At 45.3% G+C, this 25,238-nt stretch overlaps 1 protein-coding gene across 2 annotated transcripts; it reads right to left on the reverse strand.

Annotated features, from left to right (window-relative positions):
- Positions 1-2,821: 2,821 nt before the first annotated feature.
- nsmce1 (NSE1 homolog, SMC5-SMC6 complex component) lies at positions 2,822-24,272 on the reverse strand. 2 transcript variants are annotated; one of them, XM_033040908.1, is made up of 8 exons: positions 24,155-24,272; positions 20,284-20,418; positions 9,967-10,088; positions 8,646-8,723; positions 5,399-5,545; positions 4,869-4,985; positions 3,950-4,070; positions 2,822-3,288 (listed from the first exon to the last, which is right to left on the reverse strand). In XM_033040908.1, the coding sequence occupies exons 2-8, from the start codon at positions 20,399-20,401 to the stop codon at positions 3,215-3,217; spliced, it is 777 nt and encodes a 258-aa protein (XP_032896799.1). In that variant the 5' UTR covers positions 20,402-20,418; positions 24,155-24,272; the 3' UTR covers positions 2,822-3,214. The 2 variants fall into 2 exon arrangements, with proteins under 2 accessions (XP_032896799.1, XP_032896801.1); XM_033040910.1 differs by lacking the exon at positions 5,399-5,545.
- Between the last annotated feature and the right edge of the window lie 966 nt (positions 24,273-25,238).

A 25,238-nucleotide genomic window follows, 5' to 3' on the forward strand; every position in this document is an offset into this window, starting at 1 on the left:
AGTATTGTGTGCAGTTTTGGTCCCCTAATTTGAGGAAGGACATTCTTGCTATTGAGGGAGTGCAGCTTAGGTTTACAAGGTTAATTCCCGGGATGGCAGGACTGTCATATGCTGAGAGAGTGGAGTGGCTGGGCTTGTACATTCTGGAGTTTAGTAGGTTGAGAGGGGATCTTATTGAAACATATACGATTGTTACGAGTTTGAACACGCTAGAGGCAGGAAACATGTTCCCAATGTTGGGGGAGTCCAGAACCAGGGGCCACAGTTTAAGAATAAGGGGTAAGCCATTTGGAACGGAGATGAGGAAACACTTTCTCACACAGAGTTGCGAGTCTGTGGAATTCTCTGCCTCTGAGGGCGGTGGAGACCGGTTCTCTGGATATTTTCAAGAGAGAGCTAGATAGGGCTCTTAAAGATAGCGGAGTCAGGGGATATGGGGAGAAGGCAGGAACAGGGTACTGATTAGGGATGATCACATTGAATGGCGGTGCTGGCTCGAAGGGCCGAATGGCCTACTCCTGCGCCTATTGTCTATTTGGGGCAGGATACCACTTAGTTTAATTTAGAGATACAGTGTGGAAACAAGCCCTTCGGCTCACTGAGTCCGCACCGACCAGCAATCCCCGCACATTAACATTATCCTACATACACTGGGGACAATTTACACGTACATCTCTAAACATTTTCTATCCATATATCTGTCCAAATGTCTTTTACAAGGGGTAACTTATAACCAGGAATTATCTTATATTTTACATAATAGTTAATATCTGGAATATAGTGTAATAGAAACATAGAAAATAGGTGTAGGAGTAGGCCCTTTGAGCCTGCACCACCATTCAATATGATCATGGCTGATCATCCAACTCAGTATCCTGTACCTGTCTTCTCTCCATACCCCCTGATCCCTTTAGCCACAAGGGCCACATCTAACTCCCTCTTAAATATAGCCAATGAACTGGCCTCAACTACCTTCTGTGGCAAAGAATTCCAGAGATTCACCACTCTCTGTGTGAAAAATGTTTTTCTCATCTCGGACCTAAAAGATTTCCCCCTTATCCTTAAACTGTGACCCCTTGTTCTGGACTTCCCCAACATCGGGAACAATCTTCCTGCATCTAGCCTGTCCAACCCCTTAAGAATTTTGTACGTTTCTATAAGATCCCCCCTCAATCTTCTAAATTCTAGCGAGTACAAGCCGAGTCTATCCAGTCTTCATATGAAAGTCCTGACATTCCAGGAATCAGTCTGGTGAACCTTCTCTGTACTCCCTCTATGGCACAATAGGATACAATTACTGCATTGGAGGTGTTTTGACGACACTTAAACAACCAAGACACAGAATGGTATGGTTATTATATAAGCAAATGGAACCAGAGTAGATGGCCAAAATGGTTGGCATGAATGGGGTGGGCCGAAGGACCTGTTTCTATGCTATATGACTGTAAAATACTGTTAATGGGCCTCGGTATTTGTATGAGAATTTGCTGCTCTGGTTATATATATCGGCTCTCTGTGCATTACGTTGTAGTAATGCTGTCTTGAAGAGCTCTGCACATTTTCTGACATAATTTGTCTGTAGTAATTGGACTGCACTCAATCAGAAACATGTATGAACTGGTAAAGTACCAATAAGGAGACCAAGAGAGTGTTAAAACAGCTACTAGTATAAATTACTCAATCAATAGATACGGGTTCATTATTACCATTATGTCCTGTGCCCTACTCACTGATCTATGAGCAAGAATAAAATCAATTGCAATCTGAGCAAATAAACATTAAAGACTGCAAATTTCTAGTTCTGGAAACTAGAAGTCAAAGTAGGAGCTTTAAATAGAGGATAAAGAGATATCATTTCTAACCAAAACTTTGAACACAAACCTGCACTTGTTGAGCTCAATTCAAAGCAATTTCCCTGGGTAAGGAGTTGGTGAGAGTGAGAACACAGTTGACTCAGCTTAGTGTTTGTGTAAGAGCGACTCTCAGAACAAAAGTGAGAGTTAAATTATACTGTAGAAAATCAGGTTTTGAATCCAATGTAGGCAAAGGAAATCCTATCCCCACTAACTAAGTAACTTAAAAAAAAAATAAGTTTTACATCAAGCTGCTCATACAACTCCACATGGAAGTTGTTACATTATTATGCATGCAAATAGGTAAATAGACTCGTTAAGAGTGGGAGCTTTTCTCTAAAACAATCTGGGCTACATTAGCCTTAAAGGACTGTTTAGGATTTAAGGAATGCTATCCATTTACACGTTGGCCTTCAGGTTAGTAGGTGCCATCAACCTCATATACAGTAAATATTAGGATAATGACATAGGTCAGAATTACACTGACTAGTGAAGTGCGCAGAGATTTTGATTTAAAGCAAATAAATGTGATTCAACCTGATGGCAAAAACGAGGATGGTTGGGGAGAATCTTGACTTTGAATATAGTGTGTGATAGAGTACAAAAGCAAGGAAGTCACATTCAACTATTCAAAAACATCAGTTAGGTCTCAGCTGGAGTGTCAGGCTTCAGGAAGGATGTCAAGGCAGAGATGAGGTTTACCACAATACTGTTAATATGTTTTTTTCTTCTGCTCTTCTCAGGACTTCTTTTGTTGAAAGGATCTTTTTTTCTGTTAAAAGTTGCTAACTGATGAAAAGTTATCGAACCAGAGACAAAAGATGAAACAAACCAGACTGTGAACTTACTTGTTGTAGGACAGTCACGGGATGAGGGAGTAGTCTTTGCAATATACGGCTCCAGTATTTGAATTTTACACCACACCACACCACACCACACCTCACAGGGACAGAATTTTAACAAGGGGATAAATGTTAAAGTCATTTTATTAGAAAACAGCTTATCTTAATCACATTTGAGTCTGTTGATTATGGGAACAAGATTTAACATTAATTCCCAGAACTGGGCCACTGTGGGATGGGTTCAGATAGAGAATACAACGGTGTCCAAATCCCCACCTGAAGGGGCATCAAAATATATTACAAACTGGCAAGAGCAGAGTGCTGCTTAGTGGAGGCACCATATCCTGCACTGTAACACACAGCAGTGCAGTTAAACCACAAGGTTCAGTGTGTCAGCTCCACGAGTCCAACTGACTGGAAGCAAACACTATTTAATGCAGGAATGTGCCTCGGCTCTGAACAGCAAATCCTTCCCCTCGCCTCCCTCCGTTCAACAGCTGCCACATTTTGCGTGATGCCTCATTCCCGATGACGGTGTCGAGTCTTGGGCGTGGAGGAGGGAGGGGGCATTGATGGCTCAGTCCTGTGGACAGCTGGGTGAGAGGTGAACTCGTGTTAAGTCAGCAGTCATGAGCATCCTGTTACTCCACAAAAATATAGAAAATCGCAATACTACAACACATTTAAAACCATCCACGGTGGCAAGGGCGTGACACAGCACCATTCAGTGTATGTGAACTGCTGAACTGAGTTCCAGCTCTTCACACGTAAACTACGGTCTGGGATACCACTAGTGTACAAATTCAGTAAACTATCTATGACTGTCAACTTGGAACGTAATCTCTGAAGCAGATTGCTGTGAATAAAAGAAATGTATCTTTCAGTGCTGCCCTGAAATAGACAACAATCTAGTAAACTTATCACGGTCTCCTAGTAACAGCTTGTGTACAAAACAGAAACAAGGGACTAGGTGACTGCCTCGTATCCATTGCTTGAATAATCTGCAAGACCTGTAGGATTTACTCTATTGTTCCAAGGGTGATGTGATATTGTCCTGTTTAATAACTATTTTCTACAAACGTCCTCCCACCTTTTATGGACCTTAAATATAATTCAATGGCCTGACCTTGAGGTGAGGCAGAATCAAACCATCTGCACTCCAGCTGTTCGTGGCGGATTAGATGTGGGCTGTGACCAGGCAAATTAATGATTATGCACTTTATATAATAATCTTGTTGATTAAACAGTTGTTACCTGGGATCTCATGAGGCCAGAACTCTCTGCAGTGTGGACAGCAAGGGTCATCCCGACCTTGGAAATACTTGGCAGCGCAGGGAAGATGGATCCTGGCCGCACACAACTCGCACGTTTGACCCTGGAATCAAATACGTGAGATAACTGGGATAAACAAGAATCTAAAAATACACCAATAGTGGCAGGGCTGGACAGCTAATTGCAGAACACGTCCGCAACCCCTGCTCTCCAAAGTTTCTACTCTGTTGCCACTGGCAGGCGTGGTGGTTGAGTGAATATATTTCAGCTTTCTTCTTCTTCTTCGCCTATCCCACCTAATCCCCAACCAAGGATCCCAACAGGTTAAGGACAGAACTCCAAGTCAGTACCTGCAATATTCTACCCCTAAGCTTTAGACTTTAGAGATCGGAAACTGAGGGGTAACCTTTTCCCACAAAGGGTGGTGGGTGTATGGAACAAGCTGCCAGAGGAGGTAGTTCAGAAACAGACAGGTGCCTGGATATGTCCCAAACGCATGAAGGTGGCATTAGTGTAGCTGGGACATGTTGGCCAGTGTGGGCAAGTTGGGTCTGTTTCCATGCAGTGTCACTCTATGATACAGTGCGGAAACAGGTCCTTGGGCCCACCAAGACCACGCCGACCTGTGATCACCCTGTACACCAACACTCCCCTACACACTATGGACAATTTTACAACTTACCAAAGCCAATTAACCTACAAATCTATACATTGGGGGAAACCGGAGCACCCGGAGAAAACCCCGCGTTCACAGGGAGAACGTAAAAACTCTGTACAAACAGCACCCATAGTCAGGATCAAACCTGGGTCTCTGGCGCTGAGCCACCCAAGCTGCCAAAAAGGCAGATGCAATAGTTGCAGATCTCACATCCGCGCTTGTATACAGAAGGCATGGCAATACCTGGATTGCGATGTTGTGGCAGATGTTGCACTCTTTCACCAGGTCCTGGTACATGTTGCGAATGTATTGTTCTAGCTCCATAATGCAACGAGTGCTGAGAATGTACTCGCCCTCTTTCTAATAAAGACGAAATAAACAGCAATAGAGTCACAAGGAGCCAAAGCTGTGCTTTCATAAATCATAGGAGCAGAATTAGACCATTCGGCCCATCAAGTCGACTCTGCCATTCAATCATGGTAGATCTATCTCTCCCTCTCAACTCCTGCCTTCTCCCCATAATCCCTGACACCAATTTTAATCAAGAACATATCAATCTCCAGCTTAAAAATATCCATTGTCATGGCCTCCAGACTTCTGTGGCAATGAATTCCACAGATTCACCACCCTCTGACTAAAGAAATTCCTCCTCATCTTCTGAGACTATGGCCTCTGGTCTTGGACTCTCCCATTAGTGGAGACATTCTCTTCACATCCACTCTATACAGGCATTACTTGCATGGTCAGACGTGCACGACTCAGCTGCCACTTGCCTCACAGAGCCACTTGTCCTGCACATATCTCTGCAGAACCTGCTCCGCTTCCTTCTTCTTCATTTTCTTGGGCTGCAGTTGATCAGTCAGGTTCAGAATGTCCGTAGAAGAAGCAATGCCACTCTCTGACTCGAGAACCAAGTCCAACTGAAAAAGAAGGACTTAACTGTTAGCTGTTGCTTGAATGGTGCTTAAAAGGTTGAATTGGCACCCAGAGAAATTTGAAGTGATTTACTTTGGTGGTGTAGCAGACAGAGAGATATCAAGTTCCCAAATGGCTCTGGGAGGACACTCTGCTAGCCAGAGATTCTGGGAAAGCACAGTGAAGTGAGGTTACCTGGTCAGTATCATTGCAAGAAAGGAGACTCAGCTCTGTGAGCTGAGCCTGAGCATAGATCAAGGAGGCTCTGGCAAATGATGTTCCGTGAAGGGGACAGTCTGATCAATTACAAAAGCTCAAAGTGGCACTTTTTAAATTAAAGAACCAATTGCGGCAGCAGGGTTTTTGAAGGAGTTAAAGAAACACATAGTTGTATGGATAAGGTGTGTGCTGAGAGTGTGTAATTTGCTGTAGCTAACTCAGCAATGACTGAAAGAAATGCATTATAATAAGGCATTGTATGAGATAACCAGCACCAATGGCTGGGGAGACAAACACTAAAGAAGATGACCCTGAGTCAGGGACTCGGAGAAGAATTCTCCTGGTCTAACTGCAGCCAGGTTCATCTGCAGCGGGTAATATCGAAATACAGGAGGTTGAGGTTAACGATTTGTGTAGCAAAAAGGAAGAATTTTAAAATTAAAGAGTTAAATAAATGCATGAATTATAGGTGATTAATAAAGTATAGTTATTTGTCAAAGTTAAGAGTCTGGTGTATTTTGTCACGTGCTGTACTTAATTGGCAACAGTAGACATCGAATTTTATACATGGTGAGGTGCACTAGGCCAGTGGTTCTCAACCTTTTTTCAGTGATGTACCCCCTGTGAAATATTTTTTCAGCCAAGTACCCCCTAACCAGCGCAAAAATATAGGCCTACATATATGTAGGCCTGTATTTTAAAATCTCACGTACCCCCTGGAGTGCCTTCACGTACCCCCAGGGGTACGCGTACCCCCATTTGAGAACCACTGCACTAGGCGGTGTACACACACATCCAATTCCACTCACCACACATGTTAACATGCAGATACATCAAGCAAATAGGAAAGAAAATGGTATATTGATTTTTATGCCAAATGGGAATGAAAATAGTATATTGATCTTTATTCCAAGGCTTTGATGTAACCAGAGCTGGAATATAGTTTTGGTTTTCACTACCCGAAAAGGTACCTGCTTAAAAGCAGAGCGGTTAAATGGAGACACCAAGGGACTTCAGATACAGGTTTACCATGTTGCCTATCTACCTTCTCGACAGATACTGCCTGACCTGCTGAGTTACTCCAGCATGTTGTGTCCTTTTTAAAGCAGACCAATACTGATTCACTAGATTGATTATTGGGCACCGGGGGGTTGGTGAGAGCGAGCAGATTGGCCCTACCATTTCTGAAGTTTTAGAAAATAGGAGGTGATCTCTTTGAAATATTTAAGAATTGAGTGTGGGTGGACAGGATACACAAAATGTTTCCCCCTGGCTAAAGTAGGGGATAGTCTCAGTTGGGACTGGGCATTTCAGACTGATAAAAGGCAAAATATCTTTAATTGCAGATTATAATTCTTTGAAAAGTTCTGTGGCTGCCCAGTCAATTTGTTTCTTCAAGACTATGAAAGACTGGGATAGGACAGGGATCAGGCAGGAAAAGTGGTGCTGAAATAGTTACTCAGTCACGATCCTATTGAAAGGTGAGGTTGGCTTTAGACCTAATCTGGCTTCTGTCTCTCCTGCTCTTAGATCTTCATCTGTTGTAAGGTGGGAAAGTTGGAATCCTGGCTCATTAAGGTTAGCATTCAGTATCCAATTTCCTGAGAAATTGCTTTTAATCTGAGAAACTGCTTCCAATATTCAGCCTTTAGTCGGCTGACCATCGATGCAGTTCTGCCCGTTCAAGTTCAAGTTCACATTTATTGCCACATGCACCAATGGAGGTACAGTGGAATTTGACTGACCATGCAGCCACACAAACAAAAGAGTACAATACACAATAGAATATAACATGAACATCCACCACAGTGGAATCAACGTTCTTAACTGTGGTGGAAAGCACAGTTAGGGTTAACTGTAGGGTGGGCGGCGCGACTCACGTCGCAGCGGCCTCTGCAGTCCGTCTGTCGTTTATTTTTTATCTCGTTTGTATGTAGTTTTTTCTTCTTTTTAAACTGGGTTTGGGGGGGGACTTTTCAAAATCTTTCCCCTGCACGGAGAACCCGACCTTTTCTCTGTCGGGTCTCCGTTGTCGTTGGGGCCGAGCACCGTGGAGCGTCCTCCAACCGGAACGACCTGGGGCTCCAGTCGCGGAGCTGCGGACTACTCACCATCGTGGAGCTGGCCGAGTTCAGAGCGGTGGTGGTGCACTGCTGCAGCCCGACCCCGGAGATTCGGAGGCTCCAGCCGCAGGTCCGGATGGACAGTGACACCGGGAGCCCACGGGTCCCTGCTGGGAGACCGCTTTTCGGGGCTTCCGCAACGGCGACTTCTCCCGCCCGAGTTGCAGGGTTGAGGATGACCTGGAGCGGGGCCTTACATCGCCCGGCGCGGCTTTAAATGGCCGCGGGACTTGTTAGCGCCCGCCAGGGGCTCCAACACCAAGACCCGGAGCGCGGCCTTGCATCACCTGGCGCGGCTTTAATGGCCGCAGGACACTTACCATCGCCCGTAGGGGGCTTTGACTCTGACATCGGGAGGAGAATGAGGAGTGCAGGGGAGAGATAAGACTTTGCCTTCCATCACAGTGAGGAGGAGATTCACTGTGATGGATGTTCGTGTAAATTGTGTTGTGTCTTGGTTCTTCTTCTTGTTTGTATGACTGCAGAAACCAAATTTCGTTTGAACCTCTGGGTTCAAATGACAACAAATAAATTGTATTGTATTGTAACTTTCAGTCAGTCCACCTCCTTTGTTTAATTTCTTTAATTACTTTACCTAAGGTAGAGGGCAGGCATCAACATCCCTGGTCAAAACTAATTCTTATGTTGCTTCAAGGTTTTAATTTAAGATAACATTTGACCAACAGAAAATTCACAGATTGTGTGAAATCAAGACTCTACAATAGCGCTGAAGGCAGCACTGGAGAGACTGCACAATACTCACCGTTTTCTTGAACAACTCCAGTTCAGTTTCTGTGTAATCGCAAGCCATCCTAGTGATCTCTGTCTCAGCGAGGTTAATCTGGAGACAATGCAAGAGGGAGATAAAAGGCGAGTTACAGCCACCTGCAACCTCAGTACAAAGGCAGTGTGTTCTGTTGATGGGCAAAAGGGCACAAAGTGCTGGAGTAACTCAACAGGTCAGGCTGCATCTCTGGAGAACAAGGACAGGTGACGTTTTGGGGATCGAGTGAAGGCTCATTTTGTGGCTGGAATCTAAATTGTCACAGCTCAGGAAGTTTGGGCATTATACAGGTTGAGGGGTTTTAACATCTTCACACCTTCCACATATTAACCTTAATTCATCGCACACTGTTCTTTTCATACAATCAACAAATCATTGACTTGCGATTTCTCTACAGTTGCCGTCATCATTGTTCTGCTAAATAATTGGGAGACGATTAGGTGGGAGTCAAGCCAAGAAATAGCATTGCTTAACCAAACCGCAGCAGTCACAACACGCTCACGGCCTCAATAAACCAAAACAGAGGCACACACAAGGTTTGTAGATGTTTAAAGTGTAGTAGGTATAGGAATGTTAGCACTGTATAAATGTTTGCTGCGTTTAAATTCATTTGTCTGGAGAAAATAAGGGGCAAAATTGGACACTGAATACTTTAGAGATACGGCGTGGAAACAGGCCCTTCTGCACACGGAGTCCACGCCGACCAGCGATCACCCCGTACATTAGCACTATCCCACACACTAGGAACAATTTAGTTTATTACCAAGCCAATCAGCCTACAAACCTGTACGCCTTTGGAGTGTGGGAGGAAACCTGAGCACCCCGAGAAAACCGAAGCAGGTCACGGGGAGAACGTACAAATTCTGTGGAGACAGCATCCAGTCAGGACCCAACCCAGGTCCCTGGCGCTGTAAGGCAGCAACTCTACCGCTGTGCTGCCCAAATGATGCTTGGGACACGAGTCAAGCTTTTCCATAGTGCAACAGAGTGTCCAAAGCAGAGAATCAGATATTGCTGGAAGGGAATTTCACATACATTACCAATGAGGAAAGGCTTTTGGAGCACCCGTGATTGGTGTCAGGTATTCTGAGACAGCACTGGAAAATAGACTGTATTGTGAATGACAGTGTGAGGCTCCGTGTTGACCCGTGGGATTTCTTCGTCCCAGGGATTAACAGGAAGAGTTCACACATCACTGCATCTGTAACTTCGAGGCATGTGGTTATCTTGCCATAAAACAAGCTCTGCAGCCGTCTATTTAAGGACCACATTCCACAGTAACATGGCATGTCCTACTTACCAAAGCATAATACTGCTGTCCATCATCCTCACTCATCCCTTTCCTGATCTCCATGAACAAAGGCTGCAGATGAGTGTTGATATTTTTGATAAACTCGTCCAACTGGTCATGTCTGTAATGCACTGGAGATTAAAAAGAAAGAAGAGTCATCGTGTTGGATCACAAGAATGAAGGGCACAGCAGAGAAAATATAATCTCAATCTCTCTTATAACCCATCTGCAAACTCACCATCACCTTGAGCTTGGAAGAGCTCTGGTTTTATGTTCTATAATATAATGCATGTGGGAAAAGGCTAGCAGAGAGGATAGAGCAAGCAAGGGCGTGGGACTTGTCAGTCTGTGGCAGTAACAGGTAGGAAGCTGGGTCTTCTACAGGTCAAAAGTGACCGATGTAAGCCAAGTATCAGCAAGAAAGGAAGTTTGTGAGAGAGGGAAGAAAAAGACACCCAAGGAGTGGAATGGAAGTATGCTGTTGATACCAAACAGTGAAGAGGAGGAGAGACTGGGATTGAGGAGAGATGAGATTGATCCCTGGGATGGCGGGACTGTCATATGAGGAAAGATTGAAAAGACTAGGCTTGTATTCACTGGAGTTTAGAAGGATGAGGGGGGGGTTCTTATAGAAACATATAAAATTATAAAAGGACTGGACAAGCTAGATGCAGGAAAAATGTTCCCAATGTTGGGCGAGTCCAGAACCAGGTGACAGTCTTAGAATAAAGGGGAGGTCATTTAAGACTGAAGTGAGAAAAATCTTTTTCACCCAGAGAGTTGTGAATTTATGGAATTCCCTGCCACAGAGGGCAGTGGAGGCCAAGTCACTGGATGGAGTTAAGAGAGAGTTAGATAGAGCTCTAGGGGCTAGTGGAGTCAAGGGATATGGGGAGAAGGCAGGCACGGGTTATTGATAGGGGACGATCAGCCATGATCACAATGAATTGTGGCTCGAAGGGCCGAATGGCCTCCTCCTGCACCTATTTTCTATGTTTCTATGACTAGTTAAATATGAATTCATAATGTGAGGAAGTTGATTCCACCAGGGGGAGGAGAGATGGTGGGAAGCATGATGCGGCTTGGTTATGATGAGCTACTGTCTCTGCTGTCAACAGGCAATGATAACCAGAGTCCAGTTCACCTGCTGTGCTTAATGAAAATAATGGTCAGTCAGAGATGGGGAAATGGAAAGGGCGGTTCACACATGCGTCTGGAACAATAGGCAGAGATTCAATTTGGTTGTGCAATTAAATATGGGGTCCAGACTCAAACGGTAATACACTTCTTTAATCGCACATCCAGCTCTTTGTGCTTTTAGTCCAGATTTGCAATAATTGACACTTTATTTTTTATTTCCGCAGTCATCCTTTACTGCCACCGCACATTCCTCCCACCCACAGTTGCACGGTGATTTAATCATACCGAGGCATCCTCGTATTGAGGTTTAATGGGCGGGGATGGGAAGAGAATGGTCGCCACACAAACATCAGGACCGCAGTGAAACATCTGACCACATCTCACTGACAGCAAAACATGCAGAGCATTGGAACAAATTAAATAACGCTTAAACCCAGGTTTCTTAAGTAGTTCTGTTACTAATCATATACAAGTACAAGTCATGAAGCATTCCTGCAGCTTGAAGTCCTGTTAATAGGATACAATCAGAATAACAAGCGGTAACATTCCAAACACACCGGTGAGATTGAGATGAATGGAGATAAATAGTAAGATTAAACGAGAACTTACCAGTTTGAAGTTTGATCTTTATTTTATGAGGAGTAACGTTGAGGGAATACGTGAAGAACCCCGCTAGGACGCATGCGTGTCATTCTTCAAAGCAGCGGTGTGAAATCACAGATAACTGTAATTACTAAACATAGTAAGATTAGAGAAGAGATACCAGTTGAGTATATGATCAAGGGTGGGAGCGGAGGGCACGTATTCCCTCAACGTTACTCCTCATAAAATAAAGATCAAACTTCAAACTGGTAAGTTCTCGTTTAATCTTACTATTTTACTTCGGAGTCACGTGAGTGACTACGTGAAGATTTTAAAGCTCTGTGATTTCATGCCGTGGAAACGAGTCCATGCATCACATCTGCCTTGATTATGGGGAGAATAGTGTTAACATCATTAGATATCAATATGATATTAAAATAACAAAATTTTATTAACACCAAATCATAGCCCCTATTTATGGGGTAAAATCATATTACAGAACTTAAAAGTGTTTCTGCAAATGTTCCAGGTTCAATAACTGGTTTATTATAAAATCGTTGGAACGTTCTTTCCGTTGACCATCCTGCAGTCTTGAGGATTTGGTCCATAGGAACATCCAACTATATTGCTGCTGATGTAGCTGCAGCCCTGGTGGAGTGAGATTTAAAAATGTTAGTATCTACTCCCGCCTTTTTAGGACCTGTTTTAGCCATCTTGAGATGATCTGGACTGTCACTTTTTTGTGTGGCTGTTTGTGGCTGATTAACAGTGCCATTTCTTTGCCTCTGATGATTCTTGTATGTTCCATATATAATAGTAAGTGAGTTACTATGCAAAGACGATCATCCGTCGGGTAGGCCCGGAACTCTATTTTTTGCCCTGCTGATCCCTGTCTGTTCTGTTTAATTAATTCATGGATATGAAAAGTCAAATTCCCAGATGAAATAGTCAAGTTGTCCAGCCTTAGTTTTTGTAGTGACTGGACCCTTTGTGCCGTGACCAAAGCCATCAGCATGACCGTTTTCATCGTTAGTGTCTGTAGGGACAGAGCTGTAGGTGGAGACCAGTTCCTCAACATGGTCAATACAATGCTCACATCCCAAATTTGGGTGTACCTGGTTCTTGGGGGATTAGTATTGAAAATGCCCCTCATGAGTTTGGTTACCAGGGGGTGTGTCCCTACAGAATGCCGCTCTGTTCCTTGCCACAGGTAGTTTGACAGAGCACTTCTGGCGCAGTTGATGGCACTATAGCTGAGGCCCTCATCATAGTGGAGGCTTGCCAGAAATTCCAGAACAGACGGAATGTTGTTTGATCTGTGGTTGAGGTTGTTGTCGTGACAGTACTTCCCCCATTTCTTGATGTGCACCAAGTACTGTTTTTTGGTGGACTGTCTGTGGGCCGATGCAATCATATCCATTGTTCGGTCCGTCAGTCCCAGGTGTTGTAGTGGCGCTTTCAAATTCTACAAATTAATAGGTTTGTATGTTTATGACAGGGGTGACTTTCCTGTGTTACCGGATGGACCAGTAAACTTGGTCTATGATGGATGGTGATGCATGGTTCTAATACCATGTCTAGTATCACCGGGAACCATGGTTGAGTAGGCCAATCGGGTACTATCAAAATACCAGACGCAGAGTCTTGTTGTATTTTCCTTAATACCCAACTGATGAGGCAGAAAGGAGGGAATGCATAAATAAACAATTTCCCCCAATGCAGCGAAAATGCATCTTGCTGCTGCCCCAGGGTCTGGTTCCCATGAAACATAATTTGATAACTGGTGATTGAGCCTGGATGCGAAAAGATCGATATCTGGTGTTCCATACCGTGCTGTAATTTCAGCAATTACATTTTTATCCAACATCCAATCAGTGTTTTCATTGAATTTGCGTGACCTGGTGTCTGCCACTAAATTTAGTTTACCTGGTAAGTAGGTAGCTAATATCCAAATATTTCTCTGGATACACCATTGCCAAATTGTGTTGGCCAGATTGTCACATGATGTTGATTTATTTCCACCCATATGGTTGATATATGCTACCACGGTGGTGTTGTCAATTTGTAGTCTAACATGCTGGTGATTTAACCCAGAACAATATGACTTAAGGCCATGGAATGCACTTAACATTTCCAGGTAGTTTATGCCCAGTGTTTTTAATAATGATGCCTCCTGTGCATTCCATCGCCCCCCACAGCTGGAGATGGAATTGGTAGCTCCCCAACCAAGTGCACTGGCATCAGTTTGTAGTACCATAGACGGGTTGCTGATAATTAGTGGATTGGAACAATACTTGATGTTGTGTTCCCACCATTTTAGTTCCATTATGGCCTCTGTTGGTAGCTTCATTGGTCTGTCAAAATGGCCACCATTAATTTTGAGTGCTCTTATTTTTGCTCTCTGTAAATTTCGATAGTGTAAAGGTCCAAATTGTGTGGCTGGAAATGCAGCCACTATTTTCCCAATTATTCTAGCTACCAGTCTAATGGATGGTTTGGTGATGTCAATGATTTCGCTGCAAGCCTCTTTTAAGGCTGTTACCTTTTCTTTCGGCAAAGTCACTGACATGAGAACTGAGTTAATGGTGAACCCCAGATAATCCATTTTTGTTGAAGGCGTTAATTTAGACTTAACTGGATGGATGATAAAGCCCAGTTCTTCAAACAATTGTTTTGTGGCTGTTACTGCTTGTTCAGTCAATTCCAAAGTTTTGCCAACAATAAATATGTCATCTAGATATGCCATTACCAAGTGTTTTTGTTTTCGCAGTAACGCTAGGGCTGGTTTCAAAATTTTTGTGAATAACCTGAGGGCTGATGTCAGTCCATTAGGTAGTGCCCTGTACTGACCCATCCAGTTGAATTTTAAATAACATCTGTGGTCACCTCTTATGGGTACTGTATAGTAAGCATCTTTTAAATCGATGCTTGCCATGTAGTAGCCTTCGGAAATCAATTGCTTAGCAGTAACAAAGGTTTCCATCTTGAAATGAATATATTGTACAAAGGTATTTAAAGTAGTCAAATCGATGATGATGCGGCAACCACCATCTTCCTTGTTTTTTATAAAGATATTGGACACGAATTCCTGTGAGTCGTGTTGGGTGTGTTCAATTACTCCTTTTTTATATAGCCGCTGTAGTTCAGCATGTGCTTTAGATTTTTCTATACCTGTGAGCACGAACATTCGGTTCGGTACATGCTGTACTGGAGGGTTATGTTTTTGTATAAATTCTATGGTATAACCCTGGATACTGCTTAGAATGTAAGTGTCGGTAGTTATCTTATTCCATGCATCCAAATAATATCGTAATCTCCCACCAACGTTCATGCTCCCTTTAATTCTTAAGGAACCAGACCCACCTACCTCCATGGTTACCAGTGGTAGGTGTGTTATTTCTTCGGCATCCTCCGTGGACGTTGAGGCGCCGTTGTCTGGGTTTGTTGTTGGGTTTGTATTGAAGGTTTGCGCATTTTCCAGGACGGTCGGTCTGGGCCATGGCCTAAAAAATGCCGATGTTGGGTGTTTCTGGTTTTTGCGCTAGCTCCGGTTTGTATTGGCCGACTGGGGGGTCCGTAGAGGTGATATTTTTGGCCGTAGTAGCTTTTGGTTGCTGGTTTTATGAGCCCCAGTGTTTTTACCTCTTCATCAAGTTCTTTGACTTGTTTTGGTAAATCCCCTCCAAATAGTAGTATTGGCGGTTTGGAGGTTCCAGGTTTACAGAGGCCGGCAAATTTGGGGTCTAAAGCTGGTTGGATAGCACTTTTCCTGATGTTGTTCAACTCATATTGTGAGTTGCAGAGTAAAGCCAGTGCATCTTGGTGGTCTTGGGTCATGTTTTGCTCCTTCAATGTGCGGGCAAAAGCTGTAATTCCTGCCGTTAGGACTTTTAGGACTTTCTGAATTTTCAAGTCCCTGGTTCTAATTGATGTCCCCACATGTTTCCAGATGCACTGGTTTACACTGGGAACATTTAGCGACTTGCAGTTCCCTGGAGGTAAATGTCGTGCCATGGTGTCTGATAGTGCCAGTGCCTGCAGTTGGTTAAATGACATATAGTCAATGCTTGCCGCTATTTTCGGCTCCAGGTCTTGGCCAGTTTGGTCTGGTTGGATAAACTGGGACACCATGTCCAGCATGTTTTCTGTCACCCCAGGCATACTGGGGGTATGTGCACTGCCCTCTTCAGGGTCAGCCCAGAATGGATCCTCCGTGCTCTCCTCTGATAAGGGAGAGACACTGTGCAGCCCCACAAGGGGTACTGCTGTGGGGGTTACTAATTGCCCACTGTGGCTAGCCTCCATCTCCCGGAGCCTGCCACTTTGGAGTATTTCCTCCAGCAGCCGCTCCAACTGGCTCTTATGCTCTCGGGCATAAGCCATTCGCGGCTGCCCCTGATCCTGCAGCCGCTCCAACCGGCTCCAATACTCACAGGCACTGGCCGCTCGCGGCTGCTCCCCATCCTGCAGCCGCTCCAACCGGCCCCGGTGCTCACGGGCACTGGCCGCTCGCGGCTGCTCGTCATCCTGCAGCCGCTCCAACCGCCCCCGGTGCTCACGGGCACTGGCCGCTCGCGGCTGCTCAAAGTCAGACTCATTGGATTCTGGCATTCGGTCCGTTTTTTGCTTCGCTTTCCCGCCCGGCTTCGCCGGTGCGGTAGCGAAGTCTGGCACAGCTGTTCCCATTTCGGGAGATTGGCGTGCCGTCGGCTGCTGCTGTTGCTGCTGGCTGTCCGCAACTCCGCGGTTCTCCCCCGCCAGCTTTTTCGCAGCCTTCTTTCTCGTGGATCTGTCCATCTTTCCACCTGCAAGGTAAGTGAGAAAACGCAGAGTCTCCTTACCTGCTGTTCCCGGCTTTTAAATTCTGCCGCTAAAGGGGAACGTCCTTCCCCCTGCTGTGACTCGTTGCAATGCGTGTAGCGATATGACACGCATGCGTCCTAGCGGGGTTCTTCACGTAGTCACTCACGTGACTCCGAAGTAAAATCTACTACTGTGACCGCATTAAACATCTTTAAGTTTCTGCTATGTTAACATGTTAAAGATCTTTTCACACAGCAGAGGTCATCGAACATCAAACCAGGTTGCACTAACAGTAAATGAGAAGGGAGATAAAAGATCAGTCGTCTTACTTGTGCCACACACATCAAAACCTAGGCACTTTTCTTAACCACAGTTTGAACTGAGAAGTATCATTTGAAACAGCGACATGTTTTGTATTCAGGATTTTGTCCCACAGGTTAGGTTTCGTTTCCGTACACAAGGTGAGTTGAAACTCCAACCCCAGTGCTCTAATAACAAACCCCACACACGTGCTGTACACGGAGATGGAGGTTTCTGTGCCCAGACACAAAGATGAAAATTTAAATTTTAAACTCGGAAGGCACGGTGGCGCAGCAGTAGAGTTGCTGCCTTATGACGCCACAGGTGCTGTCTGTATCGAGTTTGCACGTTCTCCCCTTGACCTGCGTTGGTTTTCCCCGGTAAAATTGTAAATTGACCATTGTGTAGGTAGGACAGTGTTAGTGTGTGGGGATCGCTGTTCGGCGCGGACTCGGTGGGCCAAAGGGCCTGTTTCCACACTATCTCAAAACTAAACTAAAGCTGAGAGTAGTGCAGACATGGATAAAAGGAAAGCAAAATGGTGAGGATTATGACAGAGGCAGCAGATCTTTAGTTGTTAAAAAGTCAGTTAAGGAATCAGAGCTAGGTCTTAGTGATAACACAGCTATCAGAGGAATATACTTCAAGGTTCACCTACAATATCAAAAATATAATATGTTTTTTTGGAGGGAAACTTGCCACCTGATTCAATCTATGTTTATCTTTGACTCGAGTCCCACATGAACTTCATTAACTGTTCTCTGAAGTGACTTAGCAAGACACTTAGTTGTACCAAAGCATTACAAACTCAAATCTGCAGGGAAGAGCAGAGAATAACGAGCTCCCCACTGTGAACGACAACAACTCAAATGAACTCATGGTTTCCCTCAGTAAGCACGTTTGGACAACACCAGGAAGAGCTCTTTCACCTGAGGTACACAAAATTGCTGGGGAAACTCAGCGGGTGCAGCAGCATCTATGGAGCGAAGGAAATAGGCGACGTTTCGGCCGAAACCCTTCTTCAGACTCAGTCTACTCCAGAGCTCTTTCACCTGATCACTTTCCATTTTGTCTTCTGATGAAAGGTAATCGGTTGGTCTTGACGCACACACACAAGGTGCTTGACATTAGTTAAGTCACTGAGCAAATTCCTGTCTTATATCGCTATACCACTTCCAAAAAATGTTACTGAGAATTTTAATAAATGGACTCACAGTGTTATCAACAGAAGCAGCGTTATGAAATGGGCGACTCTAACTCTTATCTCCCTCCCACACCTCTCAAACAAAGAAACCTTTATCGAAAATCAAATAATGGCTGCGTATCGAGCAACTGTTATGCAAATCTCACCAGGGGAGGGAGAGAGTGGTGACATGAGGCTGGATAATAGCCTGTCCTTGTTCCAGCTGTCAAGTCAGCTCAACAAAATTACTGGATGAGGCGAGGCTTGGTTGAAAATGAAAATCAGACTTCCAATTTAGTTCCATTTCATTGAAAAATGAAGTGAAGGCCCAAGGTGAAAAAAAGGCTCTTCCCAGGGCACCTTTTGCAATCACATGGCACCACGAATCCCTCCACCAGTACTTGAAGCCTATACCATGATTACATTACCATGATTACATTACCCTTGTACAATTTCCTGTGTTATATATTCAACGCTACGATTATAGAGTGGGTCTATTATCTACTCCTATCAGCCATTCCAGTTTACATCCTCACTTTTTTGGACTAAACATAATTTGTCTCAACTACCTTGAACTTGTCCTTTACAAACAGCACGGTCACATTTCAAACTTTCCCATTGTATAATTTTGACATCCTTTAACAGACGCTCCCTTTCCTTCATATCCCTTCCAGTGACAACCCATTCATATCTCTCTCTTCTAATGTTCTGATGAAGGCATGCAGACCCAAAATGCTGGCAGTTTCTTTTTCTGCAGATGCAGCCTGACTTGCTGAGTTTTTCCAGCATTTTGTGTTCTGTTTCTGATTTTCTGGTACAACCCTGAAAAAAGCTTCTTCATTCTGTGAACTCCCAGCAAGAAAGTCATGCCTGGGTGCAAGAGTGACCTGTGCTCAGAGGTTTCTGCATTGAATTGTTGGAGTGACACAAAATGACCTGCAGCCATCATTGCTTTGGAGAACAGGAGAATGCTTTCAATTGTAATGTAACTGAACATTTGCATATCTCCACCTCGTCTCGTGCAGCCTGCTGGAGATTAGCTAGACTTGCTTTACTCACTCACTCGCATGGGTCCCACCTATGCCTGTTTTTTTGTTGGTTATGTTGAACAGTCCTTGTTCCAAACATACACTGGCACCATCCCCCAACTCTTGTCAGCTAGATCAGCAACTACACCGGGGCTGCCTCTTGTACCTATGCAAAACTATTGATTTCATTCACTTTACCACAAACTTCCACCCTGCCCTCAAATTCACGTGCACTATCACTGACACCTCGCTCACATTTCTTGATCTGTCTCAGTCATAAGGAAGAGTCAGTCTATCGACTGACATTTACTATAAACCCACTGACTCCCGTGATTATCTGGACTACACCCACTTCCATCCTGACTATTGCAAAGACACCATCTGACTGCATCCACTCCCAAGCTGAGCTTTTCATACAAGGTGATATCTTTTATTTAATAAATGTGGTTTTCCACCTGCTGTCGTAGATGGATCCCTCAGCTGTGTCTCCTCTGTGCTCCATAGTTCTGCTCTTACTTCTCCTTCTCCAACAAGGAACAAGGATAGAGGTTCCCTGATCCACACCTTTCGCGACACTAGTCTCCACAATCAACACATCATTCCCTGACATTTATGCCACCTTCAACGTGATCCTGCCAATGGACACATCTTTCCCATCCTCGACCACTTTCAGCAGAGACTGCTCCCTCTGGAACTCTGTGGTTCACTCATCCCTTCCCACACAAACCACCCTCTCTCCAGGTACTTTCGCCTGCTACTGCAGGATGTAACACACCTGTCCCTATATCCTCTCTCACATCCATCCAAGGGCCCCAGAAGTCCTCCCAAGTGAGAGAGAGGTTCAGATGACACAAAGCTGGGTGGCAGTGTGATTTGCGATGAGGATGCTATGAGGCTGCAGGGTGACTTAGATAGGTTGGGTGAGACTAAGTGATTGTTTTGCCAAACACCTGTGCTCGGTCCACCAAGGACTGCTGTAATTCCCGGTTACTCACCATTTTAACTCCCCTCATCATGCCCATACTGATATTTATTTTCCAGGCCTCCTCCATTGCCAGAGCGAGACTACATGCAAACTGGAGGAACAGTATTTGCATTGATCATGCACTACAATATTCCAAATGGCCCAATTAAAACTTGGAGTAAGACTGCTTGGCAACTATTGTTCTTTCTCGAGGTTCTGTGTAAACAAACTCCTGGGCTCCTCTCAAATTCATGCACTGTAAGGCAAGGATTAAGACTAATACTTTATAACAAACCCAGGTGGGGGATAACAAAGAGTTGGCTGACCTTTGTGTATTTCACAGCAATGCTTGTGCAACTTCCGTGTTACAGAGCCTTCCAGGATCCCCTGTGACATCATTGTCTGTAGGAATCGTCGCTGGCCGTCATTTAGTGCTGTTGCCATGGCGACACCTCGATTTCCTAGAGGAAAGTTTGGATATTAACTGGGATTCCTAAGATCATGGCAACTGCTGAGGTCCCTGGTGACCCGCGCACAACAAATTGTACCATGTTGCATAGTTTAACCCCTGGCTCTGGGAATAGCACCGTTGCCTCTTAGTCTGGTGCTTGTGATTCAAAAGACTCAATCCAGACGAGAGGGCAAAATCTAAGTTGGCACTCCAAGGAGGAGGTTGTGCACTGTTAGGAGCTAGCTTTTCAATGAGATGCCAAGCTGCATCTGCATTAGGGTGAAGGTGGGGGGGTGTTTAATGACAATGTGCAGGGCAGGTTTTTTTTTTTACAGACAGTGATGAGGAACGCACTGCCAAGGGTGGTGGTGGAGGCAGATATGATAGTGGCGGAGCCAGATATGATAGTGGCTTGTAAGAGGCTTTTAAATGAGCACATGGAAGGGAGTACAGGGAACAGAGGGATATGGATCATGTACAGGCAGATTAGATCTGTTTAAATTTACATCACGTTCGTCACAAGCATTGCGGGCTGAGGGATCCATTCCTGTGCTGTTCTATATTCTACCAGGTCAGCTGGATATTAAAGATCCCAAAGAGTTGGGGAGCTTTTACTGGCCTCCTGACCAACATTTAATCCTCTATCGTCAATAACAAAAGGACAACATTTATTCTTGGAAGCTTTATGTGTGGGAATTGACTTCCACATTTCATACTTAAAATCAGCAAGTGGACTGGTTTTGATCTTCCATAAAGCTTTCTTTTTCAATTAATGTTTTGGTGGCTGGCATCACTAGAAAGACTAGTATATATTGCCCATCTGGCCCCATTGCAGAAGCGTCCACGTCGTGGGGCTGGAAGCTGGAAGTATCCTGAGCTGATTCTGCTACCACCATCATTGCGACAAGTGATGGCTCCCACTGATTGTCGCCGGAAGCTTGCGTCCTTTTCAGGACAGACGATGACAGCGAGGTCAACATTTGTAACAAGATGGACACGAAAAGATTGCCCATCTCTAAATGTTCTTGAAGTGTTGGTGGTGAGCGGTTTGCTAGACCATTACAGAAGGCAGTGCAGTCAACGACATTGCTTCAGGTCTAGAGCGGAGTGTAAGACTGCAACCTTCACGTGGTCCGCCCTGTTTCGACTAATGCAATCAACTCGACGTGCACACACAGAAGATCAAATAGAACAAGTTGTCCTACAACTTTAGACTGTGCACGCCACATGAAAGAAGGTCTAGAGCCACGTGCAAGGCTAGATCGGGTGAGGACAGCAGACGTTTTCCCCTGAGGATCAATGAAGCATTTTTTATAACAAGCCAGCAGATTTTTACCCTTATCAAAAATGGTTTGTTTAATTCCCATTTGTTAACCCCATTTAAATTCCACATAGCTATTGACAGCTAAGAAATTTGAAGTCTCACTAGATCGTTAGTCCAGGTCTTAGCGTTCAATGAAATAGCTATAGCGGCCACTTTGACCATAACCCCAATATTCAAGGAGGAAGAAAGAAAACAGAAGTATAAGCTTTATTCACATTTAGTGGTGGGGAAAGTACAGCATACATCAAGGATAAAGTATAAGGTCACAAGAAGAAACACTATTTAATTGAGATAATGAAGGATTTATTGAAAGAAAAACTGTGCCATTCTAATGCTAAAGTATCCAAGTTCAAGTTCAAGTTTATTGTCATGTGTCCCTGATAGGACAATGACATTCTTGCTTTGCTTCAGCACACAGAACATAATAGGCATTGACTACAAAACACATGAATAAATAAACTGATAAAGTGCAAATAACAAATAATGGGTTATTAATGTTCAGAGTTTTGTCCGAGCCAGGTTTAAAGGCCTGATGGCTATTCATGGCAATCCAACATCTGTAGTGTACTAGAATTTTCAAACAGTTGATACAAAAGAGGTTATTTGCACAAAATTCGTAACACAGACAGTGGTATCTGGAATGCTCTGCCAGTGCTGATGTTACAGTGATGTTTAAGAGGTTTTTGATAGGCACATGGATATGCAAGAAATGGAGGGATATGAATCATGTACAGGCATATGATATTAGTTTATGTTGGTATCATATTCAGCATAGACATTGTGGCTGATGGGCCTGATCCTGTGCTGTACTTTTCTATGTATGTTTAATGGTCATAGCTTATGAAAGGTAGAGCTGCACTTAATTGTAATTAAAGGCAGCAGGCACAGGTAAAGGTTTGCAGTTAATGGGCACTTCCTCAGTGTGGCCACCTGTAAGTTAAGAAAAGCAGCAGAGCACGTGCACAAAGCAAGTTCCACAAATAGTACTGAGACCAATGAGCAGATACTCTGCATTGATGTCAATTGGTCAGGTCTTCAGTCAGAGAGCACGATACAGCCCGTGACAATCCACCTTTGTCAGCCTGTCGCCCTGACCTCAGATTCCATCACTCTACCCCAACTTCTACTTCTGATTACACGACCCCAAACTCCACTTCCCACAAAGACAACCACACTCTCTCTCTCTCTCTCCTCACTCCGTCTCACACACCCAACCGGCCATCCTGACCTCAGATTCCATTACATCACCCCAAACGTTACTTCCCACAGTACAACCATGCTCTCTATCCGCACGTCATCTCACACACCACCATCTCTCCTGCCCCACTCCAGCCTCTGCTCCACTAGTCCCACACAGTTCTCACCCTCCTACCTCCTACTCTCTGGTCACTTTCCCTTCATCTCATATCTTAACAGCCCCTGCCTTTTGCCCCCAACCCCACCCTCCATTTCCACTCCAGTCTCTCTCCCCAATACTCTACCCTACCTTGCACACTCTCCACCATCCCAAACCCCATCGCTCACTCTATTTCCCAGTCCGTCTCACTCACTCATAGCCCCCTGAACCCCTGTCCACCCCCCAAAAATCTCCAGCCCTTTCTCTCCCTCACCACTCATCTGTTTCTCCCCTCACCGTACATTTCTGCCCTCACCGTACATTTCTCTCCCTCTATCCCCCATCCCAATCACAGTTTCCCACCCCGGCCTCTCTCACTGTGAACCCCACTGATTGCACTCCCCAAACTGAATTTTAAAACTCCTTCTCACTCAAACACAACATATATCGCCCTCCACACACACACATACCCCCATCTTACCCCTGCCCTGATATACACCCAACTCTAGACTGCCATTGTCCCCAGATTATCTCCCCATGAAGCCGTTACAACACCCACCAACCGATAGATCTGGTCACAGCTCCAGTCTACTAGTCCCTCCATCCCTGCACCATCTCCATTGCATTCTTCTCCCTTCCTTTCCCTTTCACCCATCATCATCATCCCTTCCTCTCCCTCCATCCTCCCCGATTAATCGCAATACTGCCCAATCAACCCAGCGCCTCTCCCTCCTCCTTCCACTATCCCCCTCCTCCTCCTCCACTCTCCCCCTCCTCCTCCTTCTCCACTCTCTCCTTCTCTCCCCCTCCTCCACTCTCCCCCTCCTCCTCCTCCACTCTCCCCCTCCTCCTCCTCCACTCTCCCCCCTCCTCCTCCTCCTCCACTCTCCTCCACTCTCTCCTTCTTTCCTCCTCCTCCTCTCCTTCTTCCCTCCTCCTCCTCCTCCTCCACTCCCTCCTTCTCTCCTCCTCCTCCTCCACTCTCTCCTTCTTCCCTCCTCCTCCTCCTCCACTCTCTCCTCCACTCCCTCCTTCTCTCCTCCTCCTCCTCCTCCACTCCCTCCTTCCCTTACTCCCATCTCTCACCTCTCGGTCTCCGCGGCGCCAGTTTCCCACAACACCTCGCGCGACTCCCCCGCAGTGCATTATGGTCGGACCTGCCACCAGTCTCTCCCAAAGTGGTCTATGGCCTCCTCTCTCCCCCCCCCCCCCCCCCCCCCCCCCCCCCCCCTGCAGCGGGTGAGTCACCGGGCAGCGGCAGGGAGAGGGTTGCCCCTCCCCCCCCCCACACGGTCTCCCTGCGGCGGCAAGGTGGGGGAGGGGGGGAAGCTGACCACCGGTTGCCTGGGCAACTGGAACTCGCTCACCGCGCCTAAAGTTGTCGGAGCAGAATTTTAGGCCATTCATCCCATCGAGTCTACTCCCCCCTTCAACCACGGCTGATCTATCTTTCCCTCTCACCCCCATCCCCCTTCACCTTTGACGTCCTTACTAATCAAGAAGCTGCCAATCTCTGCCTTAAAAATACCCAAAGACTTGGCCACCCACCACAATGAATTCCACAGATTCTGGCTCATTCCAGCACCGGGGCTTCTGTGGAGGCAATAGTTGTACCCGGTGTTTGTGACCAGGTCAGAGCAGGGTGCTAGCCTATCCAGACCATGCCAACCCATCAGCTACTCGCTTGCACCAATCCGACATCCTTTTAATCCTCCCCGTGCTGCCATCAACTACCTCTTGATTCTATCACTCACTTACGCACAAGGGGTAACTTACAGTGGCCACTTAACCCACCAATCTGCCCGTTTTAGGTTGTGTGAGGAAACCGGCGAACCCAGAACCCAAGGAGTTACAATGAGAATGTGCAAACTTCACACGTACAGTACCAAGGTCTGGGTTGAACCCGAGACCCTGGCGCTGCAGGACAGCAGATTCACCAGTTGTAGCAAGAGTCAAGAGAGTTTATTGTCATTGTGTATCACTGTGCCGCCTGCGTGCTTGGTAGGTTAGGTAGGACTTGAGAAGAATAGCAATGCAATAAAGGAATATTTATTCCTCTCTGAAACATTACATCCCCAGCAACTCAATAATAGGTGACCAAGCAACACGGGCAACATTCAAATCAACTGCTATGAAAAAGGTCCTGATTACTGGCCGGACTTGATGTATC

This window comes from Amblyraja radiata, chromosome 22 (genome assembly GCF_010909765.2).
Source record: "Amblyraja radiata isolate CabotCenter1 chromosome 22, sAmbRad1.1.pri, whole genome shotgun sequence".
NCBI classification, from domain to species: Eukaryota; Metazoa; Chordata; class Chondrichthyes; order Rajiformes; family Rajidae; genus Amblyraja; species Amblyraja radiata.

Excerpts from the sequence above, each read along its gene's own strand:
- nsmce1 (XM_033040908.1), bottom strand. The coding sequence starts at position 20,401 with ATGGCAACAGCACTAAATGACGGCCAGCGACGATTCCTACAGACAATG. Across the intron at positions 4,986-5,398 it reads AGGACAAGTGGCTCTGTGAG|AAAGAGGGCGAGTACATTCT; the intron begins GCAAGTGGCAGC and ends CGTCTTTATTAG. Across the intron at positions 3,289-3,949 it reads CTGGCCTCATGAGATCCCAG|CTGTCCACAGGACTGAGCCA; the intron begins GTAACAACTGTT and ends CCTCTCACCCAG.